At 35.7% G+C, this 18,955-nt stretch overlaps 1 protein-coding gene across 1 annotated transcript in view; it reads left to right on the top strand.

The window, feature by feature from the left end:
* naaladl2 (N-acetylated alpha-linked acidic dipeptidase like 2) overlaps nucleotides 1–18,955 on the top strand; it is an 801,028-nt gene that overhangs the window by 185,127 nt on the left and 596,946 nt on the right. Inside the window, exon 4 of the mRNA XM_030132744.1 lies at nucleotides 11,248–11,515. Within this exon, the coding sequence (XP_029988604.1) occupies nucleotides 11,248–11,515 (268 nt within the window). The remainder of the gene's footprint in view (nucleotides 1–11,247; nucleotides 11,516–18,955) is intronic.

Raw genomic sequence — 18,955 nt, 5'->3', positions numbered from 1 at the left:
CCTTGTATTTTACCGGAAGAGTAGGGGAGCGTTAATGCAATTACAGGGAATTTAGTCTGTGTTTAAAATTACAACTAATTCTGAACAAAAGAAGGAAAAAAAAAAAAACCCTGGAAAATCCTGATTCTTTAACCCTGTAAAGCCTGAACTATTAAATCCTTGACAGAAAATTCCAGTTCTTTGAAACTAGAGCCTTTATTTGTCTTTCTGAACAACCAAAAAAATATTTTTTTTCAAATATCAGTTTCGATGTATGAGTTTCAATTTTGTGTCATATTCGATACACTGGGTCTCAATGCTAAAATATTATTTTTGAACAAAGAAAAACATAATATAACACAAACATGTCTAACAAATTGGTAACTCCTTTTCAAAATTGGCAAAGTTGAATAAATGAATGAATGAATAAAATCTGTATTTCGGACATGTAGACAGTGAAATTAAAACGAAAGTCAACCAGCAAAATATAAGTACTGGTACATAAATGATTGATAAGCAAACAAACCACAAAAATAAATAAATAAATAAATAAAAGTAATAATAATAATAATAATAATAATAATAATAATACAAATGAACTGGAATTATACATGCTCGAAAAGGAGTAGGAAGAAGTAAAAACGTATATACTCCTACTCCCAGTTACTGGGGGTACGGATTCCTCCCCCCTGGTGGATTATCTGTGTATTGCATGTATCTAATTGTATACATCAGGTTTTTCAAGAAAAAAGACATCACACTGATCATGTAGAGGGCTTCAAGACCCATGTATCAAATATGACATGTTTGACGTCATAGGGTAAAGAAGAAAAAAAGACAGAAAAAAGGTTGTTTTGTTTTTAGTAGTAATTATTTTACATAGCAGGATTTTCAGCCCAGTTTTCAGATATGGAAAGTAGTTGCAGATTTACGTATAGTTATCCATTTCATTTCAACTTCAAACCAGTGGGGACAGGCTTTGTCTGTAGTCGACCCCAGACTCTGGAATGCCTCAGCCCCCCCCCCATGTCCAAACAGCCTCACGGTGGAGTGTTTTGGGTCTCGTCTTAAGACCCACTTTTATCCACATGAGTTGTGTGGTCCTCTGTGTCTTTTATTTATTTTCTTACTTTTAACAATTTGATTTTATTGTGTTATTTATAGCATTGTTTTAGGTTTATGCACTTCTTTATTGATTTTAGTGTATTTTCTTTTATTTGGTCTTACTGGTTTTTGTTATCTTAATGAGGACTGGTAGAGCTGAATACACAGCAAAAATCGAAATCTTACCAAGTGTATTTTTCTCGTTTCTAGTCAAAATATCTCATCACACTTAAATGAATAAATTGAATTAAGCAAAAAAAAAAAAAAAATCTTGAATTAAGAAAAAAAAAATAAAAATCTGCCAATGGAACAAGTGAAAATGATCTTGGTTAGATTTCTTGAAATGATTTTCAAGATCTATTGTCTCCAAATAAGTTCTTATATCTTACTGAAAAGTTACTCTTTAGGTGATTATGTCGAATTTTAAGTGTGATGAGATATTTTGACTAGAAATGAGAAAAATACACTTGGTAAGATTTGGATTTTTTCCAATGTAGAGAATAATTGTTTTATTGTTTTGTTTTTGGGTTTTTTATTTATTTTTTTTTTTTTTACAATTCTATGTGCTGCACTTTTTAAAACATTCTTGGTGTTTAAATGTGCTATATAAATAAAGTGGATTGGATTGGAACTTCAATTGTATATATAAAAAAATCCAAATATTCCAAATCTATTCCAATTCTATATTGATGCATTATGTCTGTTAGTGGCCAGTTGATAGGTTTATTATTTTAGATTTTTCTTCCTTTTTTTTTTTTTAATTTATTTTTGGTTTCTGTTGGATTTTCTTCCCATTTTGTTTTATTGTTGCCACACCCCCTTTTGGGATATAATGAGGCTGATTGCCACACACCTGTTTTGCCACATGCATTTGGGTTGCCACACAGAGCAGAGCAGGACTGTGCTGAACAAAGAAGTGAGGTGAGCACAAAGAACATTTGAGTTGGATTTGTTTAACACAGGGCTGTCAAACTCATTTTAGTTCAGGGGCCATATTCAGCTAAATTTGATCTGCAGTGGGCCGAACCAGAAAAATAATAACATAATAACCTATAAATAATGTCAACTCCAAATTTTTTTTCTTTGTTTTAGTATAAAAAAAAACATTAAATTATGAAAATGCTTACTTTTATAAACTATCCAAAAAAAAAAAAAAAAAAAATCCCTGGAAAAACTGAAATCTAAATTAAAAAAGTAAGAAAATTTTGTGTAATTTTAACAATATTATTCCTCAACTTATCATTTCTACATGTGCATTATGGATCAGATCTACAAAGACACTAAACACTGAGGAACAAGCAGAAAAAAAATTAAAATTGTGCTTAATTTTCTTTAGACATTTCAGGTTGGTCATATTTGAGGAGATTATTTACATTTTAGTGTTACAGGATAATTTTTAAAAGTAAATATTTTTATAATTTAATGTTATTTTTTTTGCACTAAAACAAAGAAAAAATTAAGTTGTTAATTCTAGATTTTTTTTTTTTGGCTTAATTCAAGATTTTTTTTTACTTAATTGAAGATTTTTTTTTTTTTTTTTGCTTAATTCAAGATTGTTTTTTTACTTGAAGAATTTTTTTTAGCTTTATTGAAGATTTTTTTTTTAAACTTAATTGAAGATTTTTTTTTTTGCTTACTTCAAGATTTTTTTTAATTGAAGATTTTTTTTTTGTTTAATTCAAGATTTTTTGCTAAATTTGAGATTTTTTTTAGCTTAATTAAAGATTTTTTTAGTTAACTGAAGATTTTTTTGGCTTAATTGAAGTTTTTTTTTATACTTAATTGAAGATTTTTTTTTTGCTTAATTCAAGATTTTTTGTTAAATTTGAGGGGTTTTGTGGCTTGAAGATTTTTTTTTTACTTAATTGAAGATTTTTTTTTTTTACTTAATTGAAGATTTTTTTTTTTTACTTAATTGAAGATTTTTTTTTTTTGGCTTAATTGAAGATTTATTTTTTTTTTTACTTAATTGAAGATTGTTTTTTTTTTTTTGCTTAATTCAAGATTTTTTGCTAAATTTGAGTTGTTTTTTTTTTGTTTTTTTTTTTTGCTTAATTGAAGATTTTTTTTTTTTTTTACTTAATTGAAGATTTTTTTTTGCTTAATTCAAGATTTTTTGTTAAATTTGAGGGGTTTTGTGACTTAATTGAAGATTTTTTTTTTTTTACTTAATTGAAGATTTTTTTTTTTGGCTTAATTGAAGATTTTTTTTTTACTTAATTGAAGATTGTTTTTTTTTTTTGCTTAATTCAAGATTTTTTGCTAAATTTGAGTTGGTTTTTTTTTTTGTTTTTTTTTTTTTTACTTAATTCAAGATTTTTTTCACAGCAAGTTTAAGTTAGACCTATAAAACAATGCAACATCATCTGCAATTTTTTTTTTCTTAATTCAAGCTAGTTTATTTTTTTGCTTAAGTCAATTCAAGACTGTGGAATTTTTTCACTTGGCAAAAAAATCCCAGGGGCCAAACTAGACCATTTGGCAGGCCGCATTTGGCCCCCGGGCCGCATGTTTGACACCCCTGGTTTAACACATTATTTTGAACAAATATCAAGCTTGACAGTCATGTGGAATGGGTTGGGTTTTTTTTTGTTGTTAAAGCACAGTTCGGTTCACATACCTGTTGTTATACACTGGATGAGTGCGGAGTTTGCACCCTTGGTAGGCGGAGCAAGGTATATTGTAGTGGCATGTTTTATTCTTTTGTTTGTTCTTTTGATTGAAATTTGTGTATTAAATTACAGTTTTAATTATGAGTAATATGTCTTGTTTGTAATAATGTCTGTGCTTTTAAAGAAAATGTAACCTAAGTAAACTCTGTAAAATAACTTATGTACAAATGTTTGTCTTTTAGTTTCACGGTGCGTGATGATGAAATACAGATTTTCCCCAGTCGAACTCTACGCCGTTTCATTGATGCTAAGGGCTGCTCCAATGTCCAAGTCAAAAAGTTTGTTTTATGCTAAAAAAATTAAAAGTAAAAATGCACTCATGCAACAGTCATATGTTGAATTTTTTAACTTGCGAAGTAAAAATAAAACAATAAGCATTCAATAACAGCAAGAATAGCTAGAGATATTTTTTAAGTGTTGAATTGACACCTGTATCTTTGGCATTCTGGGTCACTGTTCACTTTTTACCTAAGACAGCTCAGGAAATGGAGAAGTAAAATACTTGGAGTTGTGGATATTCTCTGACCCGTCACCCATCATCACCGTTACAGTATGGTTCTGGTCAAAGTCACTCAGTTCCTCGCATTGCTCATTTTTTCTTCAGCTCCGAGGACTAAATGTTCACTTGCTCCCGAATATATCCAACCCAGCGGAAGGTACTATTGTAATGAAATATTCAGTATTATTACCACTTCTTCTGTCAGTGGTCTGAATGTTAGGATGATGTTTTGGGAAAGACTGATTCTTTTTCTTTTCCTTTTCTGTTTCCTCTATAATTGTTGAAAAATGTTTGTGTGGACGATGTTTAGATCGATTGGCTGTTTCTTGTTTGACACTGGCCTAATTGGACTGTTGGACAATTTATTAGATATCTCAACTGTCTGTCCTGTTGCTTCATATTTGCCACAACCCGAGTGGAAAATTATTATTCGTTGAAGACTAACACAAGTAAAGCAGTTCTTTTGCTCTTTTTTATTTCCCGATGTTGCATTGTTTTGTAGGTCTAACTTAAACTTGCTGTGAAAAAGCGAGACATTTTAATATTTCTTGTAAAAGGGAGTGCCTTAGGGTTCTTTGCTTTTTTCTTTTCATATTCCAGTGTTCCAGTGCATATGTCTTTAATCACTGCTGTAAGAAATAGTACAACGGTCAGCCCCAATAATATTTATAAGAAACTGGAGTTGATGGTTTATAGATGGCTCTGTTTAGGTCTGACTACACCACAGGTGCCAAAACCGGCCCACCAAAGGGTCCAATGTGGCCCCTGGAATGAATTTGTGAAATGCAGAAATTACACTGACGATATTAACAATCAAGGATGTTAGAATCATTTTAGGTCCATTCAATCTAAAGTGGGTCAGATCAGTAAAATACTATCATAATAACCTATAAATAATGAAAACTGCATTTGTTTTTCTTTGTTGTAGTGTAAAAAAAGTAAAATTACACAAAAATATTTACATTTACAGACTAGCCTTTTTACAAAAAAATTTAATAACCTGAAATTTCTTACGAGAAGTATGTGGAATTGTACCAGTGTTTTGCCTCTTACTAAATGTTTTGTGTATTTGTAGATCCACTGTGATCTGTACATTTTGATGCATATGTATAAATGATAAACCAAGGCGTAATATTGTTAAAATTGAACTTATTTTTCTTGAGAATTTTCAGGTTCATATTATGTTCATGTTATGGTCAAGTACGATTTGTAGATGTAAGCATTTTCATCATGGAAATTGACTTTTTTTCACTCAAAAACAGAGAAACTTTGGAGTTGACATTATTTATAAGTTCCTATCCTATTATTTATGATTTTACTGGTCCGGCCCACTTTATATCATATTAGGCTGTATGTGGCCCCTGAACTAAAATGAGTTTGACACCCCTGGACTACACATAATCCACCCTCATTGTCCATATACTGCTATTCATGTGTGTTTTGCCAATTGTAACGATGCTTTGTATTTTCAATAGCAGTGTTTCCCATTCATTACAAAGTGTCGACTGTATGAAACGGTGTACAGTGCCATATAAGTGTGTTGCACAATAGCAAGCAAAGTATAAAGCAGAAAATGTGCTTGACTCTTTTAACCCAACCTAGAGGCGTTAAAAGTACAAATGTTTTGCTGCTTCTGTTCCAGCATAACCTGTTGGCACATGGTTACTTCTTTGCTATACTTGACACACACAAAGATGACAATATGATATTAATAGAAATCTTCTACAGGGTGGGGAAGCAAAATTTACAATGTACATTCAGTTGTTTATTCTCAGCAGGCACTACGTCAATTGTTTTGAAACCAAACATATATTGATGTCATAATCATACCTAACACTATTATCCATACCTTTTCACAAACTTTTGCCCATATGAGTAATCAGGAAAGCAAACGTCAAAGAGTGTGTGATTTGCTGAATGCACTCGTCACACCAAAGGAGATTTCAAAAATACTTGGAGTGTCCATAAAGACTGTTTATAATGGAAAGAAGAGAATGACTATGAGCAAAACTATTACAAGAAAGTCTGGAAGATACTATTAAAGAAGAATGGGAGAAGTTGTCACCCGAATATTTGAGGAACACTTGCGCAAGTTTCAGGAAGCGTGTGAAGGCAGTTATTGAGAAAGGAGGAGGACACAGAGAAAAAAAACATTTTCTATTATGTCAATTTTCTTGTGGCAAATAAATTCTCATAACTTTCAATAAACTAATTGGTCATACACTGTCTTTCAATCCCTGCCTCAAAATATTGTAAATTTTGCTTCCCCACCCTGTAAGATGCACAGTGAGTATGGAAAACTCAACTCTATTTTCATAACCAAAAAATATGACAATTCTCCAATAACAAACACATAAAGCTGGAATATGCAGATAAAAAATACCAGCTGGAAAGGAAAAAACAAAACAAGTGGTGCCAGGCACAACAGACCCCGCCCCTTGCACATATTGTAGCTTATTTTGGCATCGATCCAGCTGATGTCATCATGTCTATGTGTGTGCTGATGTCAGCATATCAATTGCCTCTACATATGTGGCAAGTTTGAAGTAAATTAAAAAAAAATATATGTTTTTATAGACATTTGAAATGTTTCCCATTATAAGTAAATGGAAGAAGAAAAAAAGATTCAGAAAATTCATAAAAAATTAGAACTTTGACCTAATGTTCCCAGAATGTCATGAGATCTATTCTGGGTCACTGGCAATCTATAAACCCAATTTGGTATGAATTCAACCAATAGTTTTGCTGTTACAGACATATGAAATTTTGCCCTTTATAAATGAATGGAAAAAAAAAAAAAAGATTTAAAAAAATTCATTTAAAAAACTGAAACTTTGGCTGATGTTTCCCAAAATGTAATCCCATCCCATATTCTGGGTCCCTGACAGTGTATAAACCCAGTTTGGTATGAATTCAACCAATAGTTTTGCTTCTACACATGTGAAACTTTCTACTTTAATAAGTGAATGGAGAAAAAAAAGATTTTAAAAATTCATGAAAAATTACCTACTGTTCCTAGAATGTAATGAGATCTATTCTGGATCACCAACAATCTATAAACCCAATTTGGTATGAATTCAACCAACAGTTTTACTACTAGAGCGTTAACAAACAAACTGAACCAAAAGCAACACCCCTTGCCTCCGCTTTCTTCTTGCTTTAAATTTTAATACATAAATTTCAGTTATTGACATCACACTCAAAATTTCCCCATTCTTCGTTTTTTTTTTATCACAGCTGGACATTTGAGATTTTAAAGTGAGATTTTCCGATACCCAGGTTTTGTTCGCTGTTGGATGATGCATTTAATCTCCTCCAAAGGGCTGAAATAGCTGACAGTCAGTTCCAGAAACGCCTTTATTGCTGAACCTTTTGAGTCCAGTCTTGTCTGAGTCAGAACAATAAAGAGAGCAAACACTGAGAGCCAAACAAACCAGACGAGGAGACTCAAATAAGGCTGGATCAAAATTTATTGGCATTTCTTTCCTGCAATTAGGAAACTGCAGTGAGAGAGATTGACAGCTCAGAGCGTAGTGTGTTTGTGTTTGTGTGTGGTGATATAATGGACTCAGTCACAATGAACAGAGTTATTGTGTAGAAAACACAAATCCTCACCCTCTTACATTATATTCACCACACTGGCTACATATACTCTTCAAAATATATAAAACCATTTTTGAGCTTTATACCATCTTCCAGAGGTTCAGATTCATGCTTCATTCTTCATTTGTTTGGAACGTAATTAGTTTGGAGTTGATGTGATTTCACTGTTAATTCCACCAGTTAAATTCACAGACTATGAACAGAGTGGCACAGGTCTTATTATATTAAAGAGCAATGAATAATGAGTGTCAATACTATATAAGAAGGTACTATATTCACAACTGAGGTCAGTAAGGCCCATCAGATATGGCAGATTTAGAGAGGAAATTAAAACTTTTTTTTTTTTTAATATTATAATATCAATATTTTTATGCAGGATACAGATGACTGTTTTTCAGATCAATACCTGCCTTTATTTAAAAGAAAATGGTACTTCAAGGCAATAGTATTTAGGCTACATACATCTGCTAGTACACCTGCAACGCTCCAGATGATTAAGATGGATGGATGGATATCGGATGGATGGATGGACAGATGGATGGATGGACGGACAGATAGATTGACGGACAGATGGATGGACGGATGTATGGATATCGGATGGATGTATGGATGGATGGACGGACATATGACTGGATGGATGGACGGACAGATGGATGGATGGACGGACGGATGGATATCGGATGGATGGACGGACAGATGGATGGACGGACGGATGGATGGACAGACAGATGGGTGCGTGCACTCACATATCCATCCAAGTTCATAGTGAGGTCATAGCGGGCCTTGTAGAAATCTTTTTATTTATTTTTAGAAAACTAGAAGGACATTTGGAGACCAAGGAAAGGCTTAATTAGATCTGCACAACTAATTGAATTGCAATCACATCAGCCCATGCGAGTTTGTAATCGCAAAAGAGCTTCTTTTCCACTGCAGGAACTTTTCCAACTGTACTTTTCTTAACAAGTTTACTCAGACTTTTGAAAGACCTCTGGGCCTTTCCACTGAAATTACATGGGTACAAAACTTCCCCTCCACCCCAAATTTTCCCTGGAAAAAATTTCCTAGCTTGGTGGGGTGAGAATTTTCAGATTCCCTGAAATTGTTGAGGGTCAGGTCTGTGAGCTGAAGAACGCTGATTAGTGAAATATACTTGTGGTGTTCTGTACTTACATTCTCCAAGTGTAGCCAATATGCAGTTGCAAACTTGTTCATTCCATTTGGATAAGCTTCACTTCATTTGTGTTTTGATCATTTAGAAAATATGGCAAAAGAAGAGAAGTTATGAAAAGTGGACGGACAACAAAGTCCATTTGCTGAAAATGCTTTTTTGAGTATTTTAAATTGCACTTCTGAATGTATTTGGCTCGCGTATTCAGCCTATTCAGATGGACAGAAAGATGATTGCATTGCACTAGTAGGAGTGAGGTGAATATTCTGTAATGTTGAAAAAGCTTAGACCTCGTCGAATGTATTCACTGAATATGCTCAAAAGAAGTTCAGCAGGACTTTGAGTTGGTTATTCAAAATGGCCGAGCCTGATTTGAATGAATTTCCAGGAAGTTTAAGGAGCAGTGAAACCACAAAGGATGCAGATTACCAGGAATTCCTTTACCCAGGTAAATAAGTTCCTGGTAATGAAGGTTCCTGGGAATGTTGGTGGAAAAAGGGGCTAAGGTTGCAACTCTGAGTGTATCTTGGTCTTACACACATGCCAAGGAACTTATGCCGTGTTTCCACTACATGGAACCAGCTCGAGTCGGCTCGACTCGACACAGTATTCCTGGAAACTGTCTCCATTACAAGATACTACCAACTTTGCAGTACCCGGTCGTCATAGCGATGCGGTGCGTTACCTCCGTGTCGTCTGTTCAGAGAGTCGCTGATAAACTTGCTCGTTGCGTGTTTTCTCATCTGAATTTTTACGTCGGCCACCAAAGACTGAATCTCCTCGACCGACCATGGTGTAGTTTTGGGCTGTTATCATGTGAAATAATGTACCACTATATTTACTGTCCACTTCCGCATCTGTTTTTTGTAAAACGATGGGTCACAGAGACAACTCTCTGACCAATCAGTGGTCTGCAGTGTTTACACGTCACGCTTTAGTATCTGGTCCCCAGTCCTGGAACCTCAGCAGAGGTGATACCAAAAAAGTAGTACCGAGTACCAGATTCCAGGTCCTTTTTCGTAATGGAAACGCAAAAAAGGCTGAGCCGAGTCGAGTCGAGTCGAGCCCATACCATGTAGTGGAAACGGGGCATTAGTTAGTTACTCAAGAGTAGAAGCTATGTGCTCAAAATGTCAAAATATTTCGGATAGTTTTACATGTGGCCCCGTTCAAATACTTTTTTATCTTCAGTGTGTTTGATTTATTTGGTTCGAAAGTTTCATTTAACAGAAGTCTGAACACTGCAGCGTGCAATGTCAACAACATTCCTTGATTTTAGTTCCAACTGTTTGGCCAAAATGTTATTCTGTTTCAACACGACAACTCCTCTGTTTGTGCAGACCATATCCGTAGAGAAATGGTTTACCAAAACTCAACTGGCCTGCACAGAGCACTGACCCTGATAGCGAGCCAGGTCTTATCAGCCAGCTTTATGGCTGAATGGAAGCAAATCCCCGTAGCCTGATTCCAAAATCTGATGAAAAACAAAAACCAGAAATGAGGAGCCTTAGATAGCCGATAATTGCGTAACGTGATATTATTTCAGTTATCTTCATATGTGATTGGAACATTTTTAGGACATGAATCTGTTTTTCAGAAAAATAAAGGATTTCCTGCCATAAATGATGCTCAAACTTGTACTTGTTTATTAGAACTATCTGGATCTATGTGGTTATTCTCTTGATATATCATTTGTTGTACAGGATTGTTTATCACTATAGTTGAATTTATGTTTTGAATGTGTTGATATATCTTTTGAGAGCAACAAAACATGATCAGAAGTACCTTATATTTCACATTAGCAGATATTTGTTGCAACGTACACATTTTGGCTTTAAAAGCTGCGAGTTTTCTAATCTGCTGCAAGTAAAATAGCAAAACATGGAAGTAAATGAAGCTGCACTTGCACAAAACAGAACCTCCACAGAAGTGAGTTTCATGCACAGGTTTACTCTGCTGTCAAAGGTGGATTCACAGTTTGGGGGTGGAAACCAAGGGAGGGATTGATCTCTTCTGATCAGTTACAGTGTACAAGCACTTTGGACTTTGATTGAACTTCTCTTTGTCTTTCTGTTTTGGGTATTGATGACAAGCAGTCAAACTAGTTTCACTGAGGTTGTTATAAGAGGCCAGTGATTCCATCCTCCAAACTGTCAGGTTGTAAATCACAGGCTCCAGAGACCAAATAAAACAATGAGGATCTATTTCTGTCCCACTTCCAGGTCTTTCTCCAGTCTGTCAGACAACAGTGAAGAAGCCAGAGCCAGGTACCTATACAGGCAGTGGGTGGGCCTTGGTTTGACTGATGTCCATTTGTCCAATCACACGGTCCTGCTCAGTCTGCCTGGTCCCACCCCCAACACCATCACGGACCGGTCCAGTCACCAGTGTCTGCTGCCCACTGGGGTTCCATGTGACCAGCGTGGACCGAGTGACCTACTCAAGCAGCAGTTCTCGTACGCAGCCTACTCTGCTGTCGGAAGTCTGCAGGTAATCCACACTCAGACTTTAGTCACAGCTCTCAAAGCAAACATCATTGACGTTCACTTCCTCTTCATCACCTGTAAGATTGTCATGTCGTTAAAGTCTCCAAATCTCTTCCTGTAAATGGTCATCAGTAAATCTTTCAGCTGGAGGTGGTGGCTAGGTGGAAGCTCAGAGTCCAAAGGCATCATAAGCTGCTTTTCCATTGGACATATGCGCAAAACTTTACCGATATTTACTAAATGTCAGAAAAAACAGAAGTGCGTAAGGTCAGTTTTTCCATTAAATCAAAAATGTGATGATTTCTTTATTCATTATTGCAAGATGACACAAGAAGTCATTCCATAAACATGGCAACAAATGTAAATATTGTGTTGATTTACAGATATATTCATTATTATTATATGTTACCCCGCTATCCCGTCCTAAATTTAAAAAAATGGTTTCCTGGTGTGTCTGCACATACCGTGCCATGTTTCTTTTAAAACTCTTCTTTGCTTGTTGTAACATCCGTCAGCATCTGGTTTTAGCTTATCAGCTGACAGGCCGTAAGCTATTTTTGTCATGCGGCATCCGGCGGCGTATGTCGTCGTCGTCTGTGGTCGTCTGTCGTCAGTTACAAAATATTCAATCGTCATCTTCTCCGAAACTACAATTCCGATTGACTTCAAACTTGGTATACAGCTTCTGTATGATGATGTCAACAAAAGTTAGTGAAATTATTTGGATCTGGATCTGATTCTGGATTTGGTGCGACTTTGAAAAATTCCCCCATTATAGCAGATAGGAAGTGGATTGATACAATAAATCAGTAAGTATCAATGATATCAAGTTGGAATTAGATTTTTTTTTACAGATCTGATTGGAATATGACCAAAACATGGGCTATTTCTGTAATATAATACATACACATAACTGGGTGATAATAAATGGCATCTGCATACATTTCCCAAAACTTTTAATTTGGCCGGTAAGCTACAGGGCCATTGGTCCTATTTTTTTCATTTTTTTTATTCACATGACTCTAGTTGCGGAAAAAAGTTTTTCCTTTACAGTTTTGCATGATATACCAATTGCACTGTGCCTGAAAAACCACCTCTTGCCAGCACAAAAACTTTTAATCGAAAAACGGGAGTTTGGGAGAAATTATCGTTTTTCCGTTAGGTACATTTTTATGCGCAAGTAATATTCGCACAATTTGCGGGTCAATGGAAAAGCGACTGGAGTTACTATATAGACTTCAATCATTAAACTACGCTGTATGTAATTTTTATATTCTACACAAATATCTTAAAATGTATTCTTGAAATCTGCGCTTCAGTTTTGTCAAGTAGAAATCTGGAATCCAGAATGTGGCTGTAGAATGTCTGGATGTAAATGGGGCATTCTCAAGAGGATACGTTTTTATAAATAGAACAGAAGGAGAAATTTTCTTGGTAGGGGTGCCTCAGGCTATCTTTCACAGACACAAGATAGCTCACACATTATACATTACCCTATAGATAAGAATAGACTCGCTGATTAGAACTGCGGGAGAAAACCCTACCATGCACAGACCGTCCAAATCATCGCCATAATATTTGCGTCATGCTACATGCACTGTAAACCTTTTCTGCTATCCTTCAAGGCTGTGAAGGTTAATGGAAGTCATTATGCATGTAGTCCACCCGCACTAGGCAGCAGACACACACAAAGAAATACAGTCGCACTATTTTTAGAGGGTTTTACTTCACTGTATCACAGGAACAGAGGAAGAGGGAGACGTTTGTTATTCCCTCGAGCCGCTGCCCGGCCTGAGGGCAGATGAAAAGTTGGAGTGATTCTCTGAATACCAACTTTTCCGTGTTTTTTTTTTTTTTTTTTTTGCCTCTCTTTCTCATCCTGCTTGTTCTTCTTTCTGTGCTTTTGCTCGATCCATCCAGCTGTCCACTTGTCGCAGTCGACCCAAAGGAGGGTCACAGTCATCCATCACCAGATTATTTCCTAGCTCCGTTCCTGCACGCTGCCTTGAATTAAGCGGCAGTTTGCTGGATCTAAACATGGCTTTCAGACAATTAAATGTGGCGTATGTGATGGATGTGTGGTGGCCTACAGTAAGAGTTGTGGGCTAATAAGTCCTGCTGTCGTTTGCACTGTTTTGCTGGCCCAGCAGAAACTTTATAACAAATACACACAAACATGGGAACATAGAAAGACAACAACTGCTCATGCAAATAATGCTTCATCTATTATGTAATGTTGTATCATTGTAATATGCATTTTATAAGAACATAGATGGATAGGAGTTGCTTAACCCTCTGGTATCCGGGTGCGCTTTTTAGGCACACTTTGCACTTCGTTTAAAAAAACTTCATATTATTTTTCACAATTTAAATAAGGTTAGAATTCAAAAGTTGTTCATTTGTGCATGAGAGGTGAGGGTCTAAATTAATTTGACGTTGTTAATGTTGCTGTTAATCATTGACATATGCCAGGCTGCAAAAATCAAATAATATGTAATCCAATTTTTGTCGTATTTTGAAAAAACAAACAAACGAACAAACAAAAAAAAAAAAACAACAACATATTTTGTGTTTTTTGCATCAAAAAATGTAGTGACATCATGATGAAAATAAATTGTTTAAAGGGTTAAAAAAATCTAAAATGAATGATTATTTGACATGTATGATTAGGGCTGACCTTGATGTACAAAAATAAAATCAAATTAGAGCAGAAAAATAAATCAATATATAATATTTAATAGTTTGATTTATAGGTGTGCATTTTACGCACACTTGGTGACAGATGCTAGTATTTTTGAACATTTGACCTAGCGCCAAAAATAATCATGCAAATTAACCACTGTTGGAGTTAATCATTGACATATGCCAGACTGCAAAAATAAAATAATATGTGATCCACTTTTTATGTTGTATACTGAAAAAAAATATTTTTTTGTGTTTTTTGCATCTAAAAAAGTGGTTTGTTTACATTACAAACACGGCATTTCAAGGGTTAAAAAAAAAGTGACAATTATTGAGTATTTGGTATTTTTATTTACGGTTCAAGTTGATGAAATAGAAAAAAAGTGTAAAAGAATTAAAAACAATCTGTATGAAATTTTTTTTGACATTATTCCACAAGTGTGCCAAAATGGCACACTTGGTGCTGAGTAAGGGCCTTACTGGACGGGATACCGGAGGGTTAATCCTGTTGATCTGTATTCTATTTTCTGTGTAGTGTTGATGTTACAGTGTGTATAGTCACAGCCAAAACTTTTGGAAGGTTTTTTTTTGTTTGTTTGCAAAATCATATTTTACACATTTTTTCCATTTGTTTCTGAGGTACACTGGACAACAGTTATATTATATTTCAATTTCCAAGTTCAATTTAAAGTTTCAAAGACTTTTATCAGCAAATAAATCAGAGTTTGTGTCACTGCTGAAACTTGGACTATAGTTATTTTAGTAACTTTAGCCCAAGAATGTAATTCTTAAAGACTTAGATCTACTTATATCAAGACTTCCAAAGAGATCCAAATAGATCTCACCTTTCCTTAGCAATTTATCGACATTTATTATATTATCTGTCTTTTTCTTTGAGTTTTTACAAATATCATCACAGTCAATAAATTAAATATAGGAAAATACCTAAAAAATTCAGAGTAAATTCAAAGGATATTATATCAAAACAGAAAAAAAAACTGAAGCAAACATGACTTTTTCAGCAAAATATATCATTGACCAAGCATAAAAAACAAGCACAACCACTATAATTCCTCAGACTACATGGGTTTTACTGGTGAGTAATGACAGTGTTTTCATATTCACTATGGAGCCTCTGAACGTCCCAGTGGGTCATATCTGATGCCAGTGAAAAGCTGAAAAACCTGAATTATTTACAAGCTTTTGCCAGTGGCTGTTTAGGTGTTTGAGGGTTAAACTGAATTCCTGAACCCAATCCCTACCCACCCCAAGGCTTTATGCCTCCATTTTTTTCCTTCTTCTTCTTTTTTTTTTTTTTTTACCTCTAGGGGGCCCCATTTCTTTGAAGAATAGTGATCATGAAGGCCACCACATGAACTTCTCAACAGAGTGGTGGGGGGAAAAAAAGTACTGGACCAAAACTTGCTTGATGCACTGAGGCAGTACTCCTGTGAGGAAAGGCTGATAAATGTAACTATTTCAGAAAAATCATACAAAATGCTTAAAATAAATATCTTTATTTAATGCCATAACAAAGGAATCATTGGCTCATCACTTGAATATTCCCAGTTTTAAAGTAAGATTTTTTTTGGCTTGACAGAACGAAACCTTGGTGAATTCATCCTGTAGGTTGCGCTGACAAAAATACGCTCACTAAATAAATGAAAATAATAATTGAAAATCTCCTTTGAGATTCTGTCACAAAAGGAACCTGAAGGACAGCAGAGCCATAGTCAAATTCAGATACATTTAAGAAAGTAAAGAAAGGTGAATGAACTCATAAAAGTGATTCTTTAAAGATGAGTTTACGCCTCCATCTTTGACTGATTCTTTAGGTCAGTTCCACCGAAAAAAGCTCCTTTAGTTTTTCCTTGACGATGGTTGTATTGACTGAGAGATTTGAGACCCTTACCTGACAGAACAGGCAGAAGTTTTACTCAAGGATAATCACGTTGAAAGAGAGCAAAAAGGAATCTTAGGGTTTTAACATGTGTTATGGCTAAATGATGAGGGGACAAATGTCTTGAATTCCTTTTTTTCCCTTTCATTCATGAGGGAGGAAGCGAGCTTTGTCTACGCTCTCTCATTTCTGGAGTCAATCTCCTCCATAGGCAATGACAAATGTGGTGTTTGAGGTTACTGAGATAGAGGTTACCTGTCAAACTGTAAAGCAGGTGTTCTGAGCTCAGAAAGAACAGAAGCCAACTGTGCAGCAGAATGCATAATGATAATGGTAATAATATAAAAGCTATAAGTCAACTGATGGTTAAATGGTCAAAGTCTGCAGCTTTACGACTGTCATCTGGGGCACCGCTAACAAGTGTGGGCCCCATGAATGCTAAACGATGTGGGCCTTTTTATAAAATTCAGAATCTTATTGATTTGTCTGAGTGGGGTGGGGTGGCGGGGGGGTATGTAAGTAAGTAAGTAAGTAAAGCTTTATTTATATAGCACTTTTTAAAACAACATGTTACAAAGTGCTTCACATAAAGGGGAGATAAATCAAATCAAGTTTGAAGCCAATTTACAGAAACCCAACAGAATCCTCCAGGAGCAAACACTTACGACTAGTGACGGTAGCGAGGAAAAACTTCCCTTTAACAGGCAGAAACCTCGAGCAAATGCAGACTCCTGAAGGATGGCCGTATGCCTTGGCCGGTTGGGGTTAGAGCGAGAGAGTAAAGGAGGCGAAAAGAGAGAGCGATAGAGACAGAGAGAGGCTGGGGGACAGGGTGGAGGTAGGTGGAGACACATGCACAGATAACCGCACTAGAACATGTATAGAACAGTATAATAAACACTGTCGTAATTATATGGAAAAGTGAGTGATGATGATAAAGGTGGAGAGAGGCAGGACCACAGCAGCAGGTCTAGAGGTGATCTTAGGAAAACCTGTGAAGATCCAGGTGATGGTCCTGGGAAGACCTGTGAGGTGATAAAGCACAGACTCCAGGGAAAGACGGAGGGAAAGATATACGTGGGATAGGGGCAGCAGTTATATATGTGAGGGTGTGGTCCATAACTAATGTAACTAACGCTGCCGTAAAGTGAAAGTGATCCTAACATCAACAACTCGTCCGACTCCTGGCTTCTACACCTCTTTTATACAGTGGACTTTACACGAAATTTTCACAACTTCTAACCTGTATCCACTGGGCCCCCTCCACTGCTCTATGGGCCCCCCAGAAATGCTGGGCCCCATGAATTTGTCATATTTACCCCCCCTTTTACGGCACCCCAAACTGTAATATCCTCATAAGTATAGGATATAAAGTGACCAGCAGCAACCAGTTGAGAACATGGATAGTTTTACGGAATTGAACTGGTGTCTGCTAAAGTTTCTTTTTTTTTTTTTTTTTTCCAACTATATTTATTGAACATTTTGAATGAACACAACAGAAATTCTATCAATTCGGAACAGTCAATGCACAATCAAGAATGACGTATCTGACTGTCAACATCCATCCCTTTCCACTCACCCAACCCACAGGCCAAAAAAATAAAAATAAAAATCAATAAATAAATAAAAAATAAGGAAAAACATAAAAGAAAATCAAAAACAGAAACCATAAATAATGATAAAGGAACTCAAATCGTACAAAAAAAAAAAAAAAGGGTTGTATAGTACACAGAAAAAAGAGAAGAGTGTCTGTTAAAGTTTCTGATAGCAATTAAATGCTTTTCTTTTTTGTCAAAAGGTTTCATGCTCTAGATAAATCTATGTAAATTTGGACCGGAGTCTGGCAGTTGGTTACCTCTGGTGTACAGGCTGAAGTCTTTACTAGCAACGGATAATGCTAATTGGAGTGAATGATGTAGGAATATTCAGAAAGTTTGCAACTGGATTATTTTTTAAGAAACATTTGGGGGGAAAAAAAAACAACTGTCTGATCAAACGGCTTACGGCTTGGATAATGGCTTTTTCTGACGTGTTTGTTAAAATAATCTAAATATTCCTTTATATCATCGTTAAACAAAAATATTCCAATGGATTTTTACGTTTTTCTATGAACGTTAATCAGCTTTACAAAGGAATGCATAACAGAGATCTAAGTTTGTTTAGTACTTGTCTGGGAATTGTGACTTGGGGATCAAATTCTTTTTGGGCAGCGCTATTTTTCATTTATCATACGTTTGTCCAGAGGTATATTGATCTTGCAAAAACTGATGCCAAAGGAAAAAGGTTGTGTCAAGTCATCTCAAGCTGTTTTCAGACCGGCCAGCCCCGTATCGGAGCCGGTTCCTGCACCAGTTACACTAGGAACCGAAGTGCTTGTCCAAGAACGGCCTGCGTTCATACCATTACGCGAGGCCATGACCTGTCATCGACTGAGGGTGTTGCTTCGCCACCCAAATAAAACGAAAAAAAAAAAACAAAGGGAGATGTTGCATTGCTACTGTTTTGTCCCTCAACACTTGCCGTAGATGTAGTAGAACTGATGCTTGATGGGATAGGTTGTAAAAGAAAAACCACATGTCTGCAAGTGAATGTACGAGCGGCAATAAAGATGACAGAACTCTCAAAGGATGGTTGTTAGCTTACCGGCCGGTCAGTTATTGTCGTCACGCGGCGTTCTGCGACATTGTCTGTCATCCGTTACAAAAATTTCAATCGTCTTCTTCTCTGAAACTACAATTCCGATTGACTTCTAACTTGGTATACAGCTTCTTTATGATGATGTCAGCAAAAGTTAGTGAAAGTATTTGGATCTGGATCTGATTCTGGATTTGGTGCGACTTTGAAAAATGTCCCCATTATAAG

The sequence above is a fragment of the Sphaeramia orbicularis genome, chromosome 4, assembly GCF_902148855.1.
Source record: "Sphaeramia orbicularis chromosome 4, fSphaOr1.1, whole genome shotgun sequence".
Taxonomy (NCBI): domain Eukaryota; kingdom Metazoa; phylum Chordata; class Actinopteri; order Kurtiformes; family Apogonidae; genus Sphaeramia; species Sphaeramia orbicularis.
This window is presented reverse-complemented; position numbering and strand designations above follow the sequence as displayed.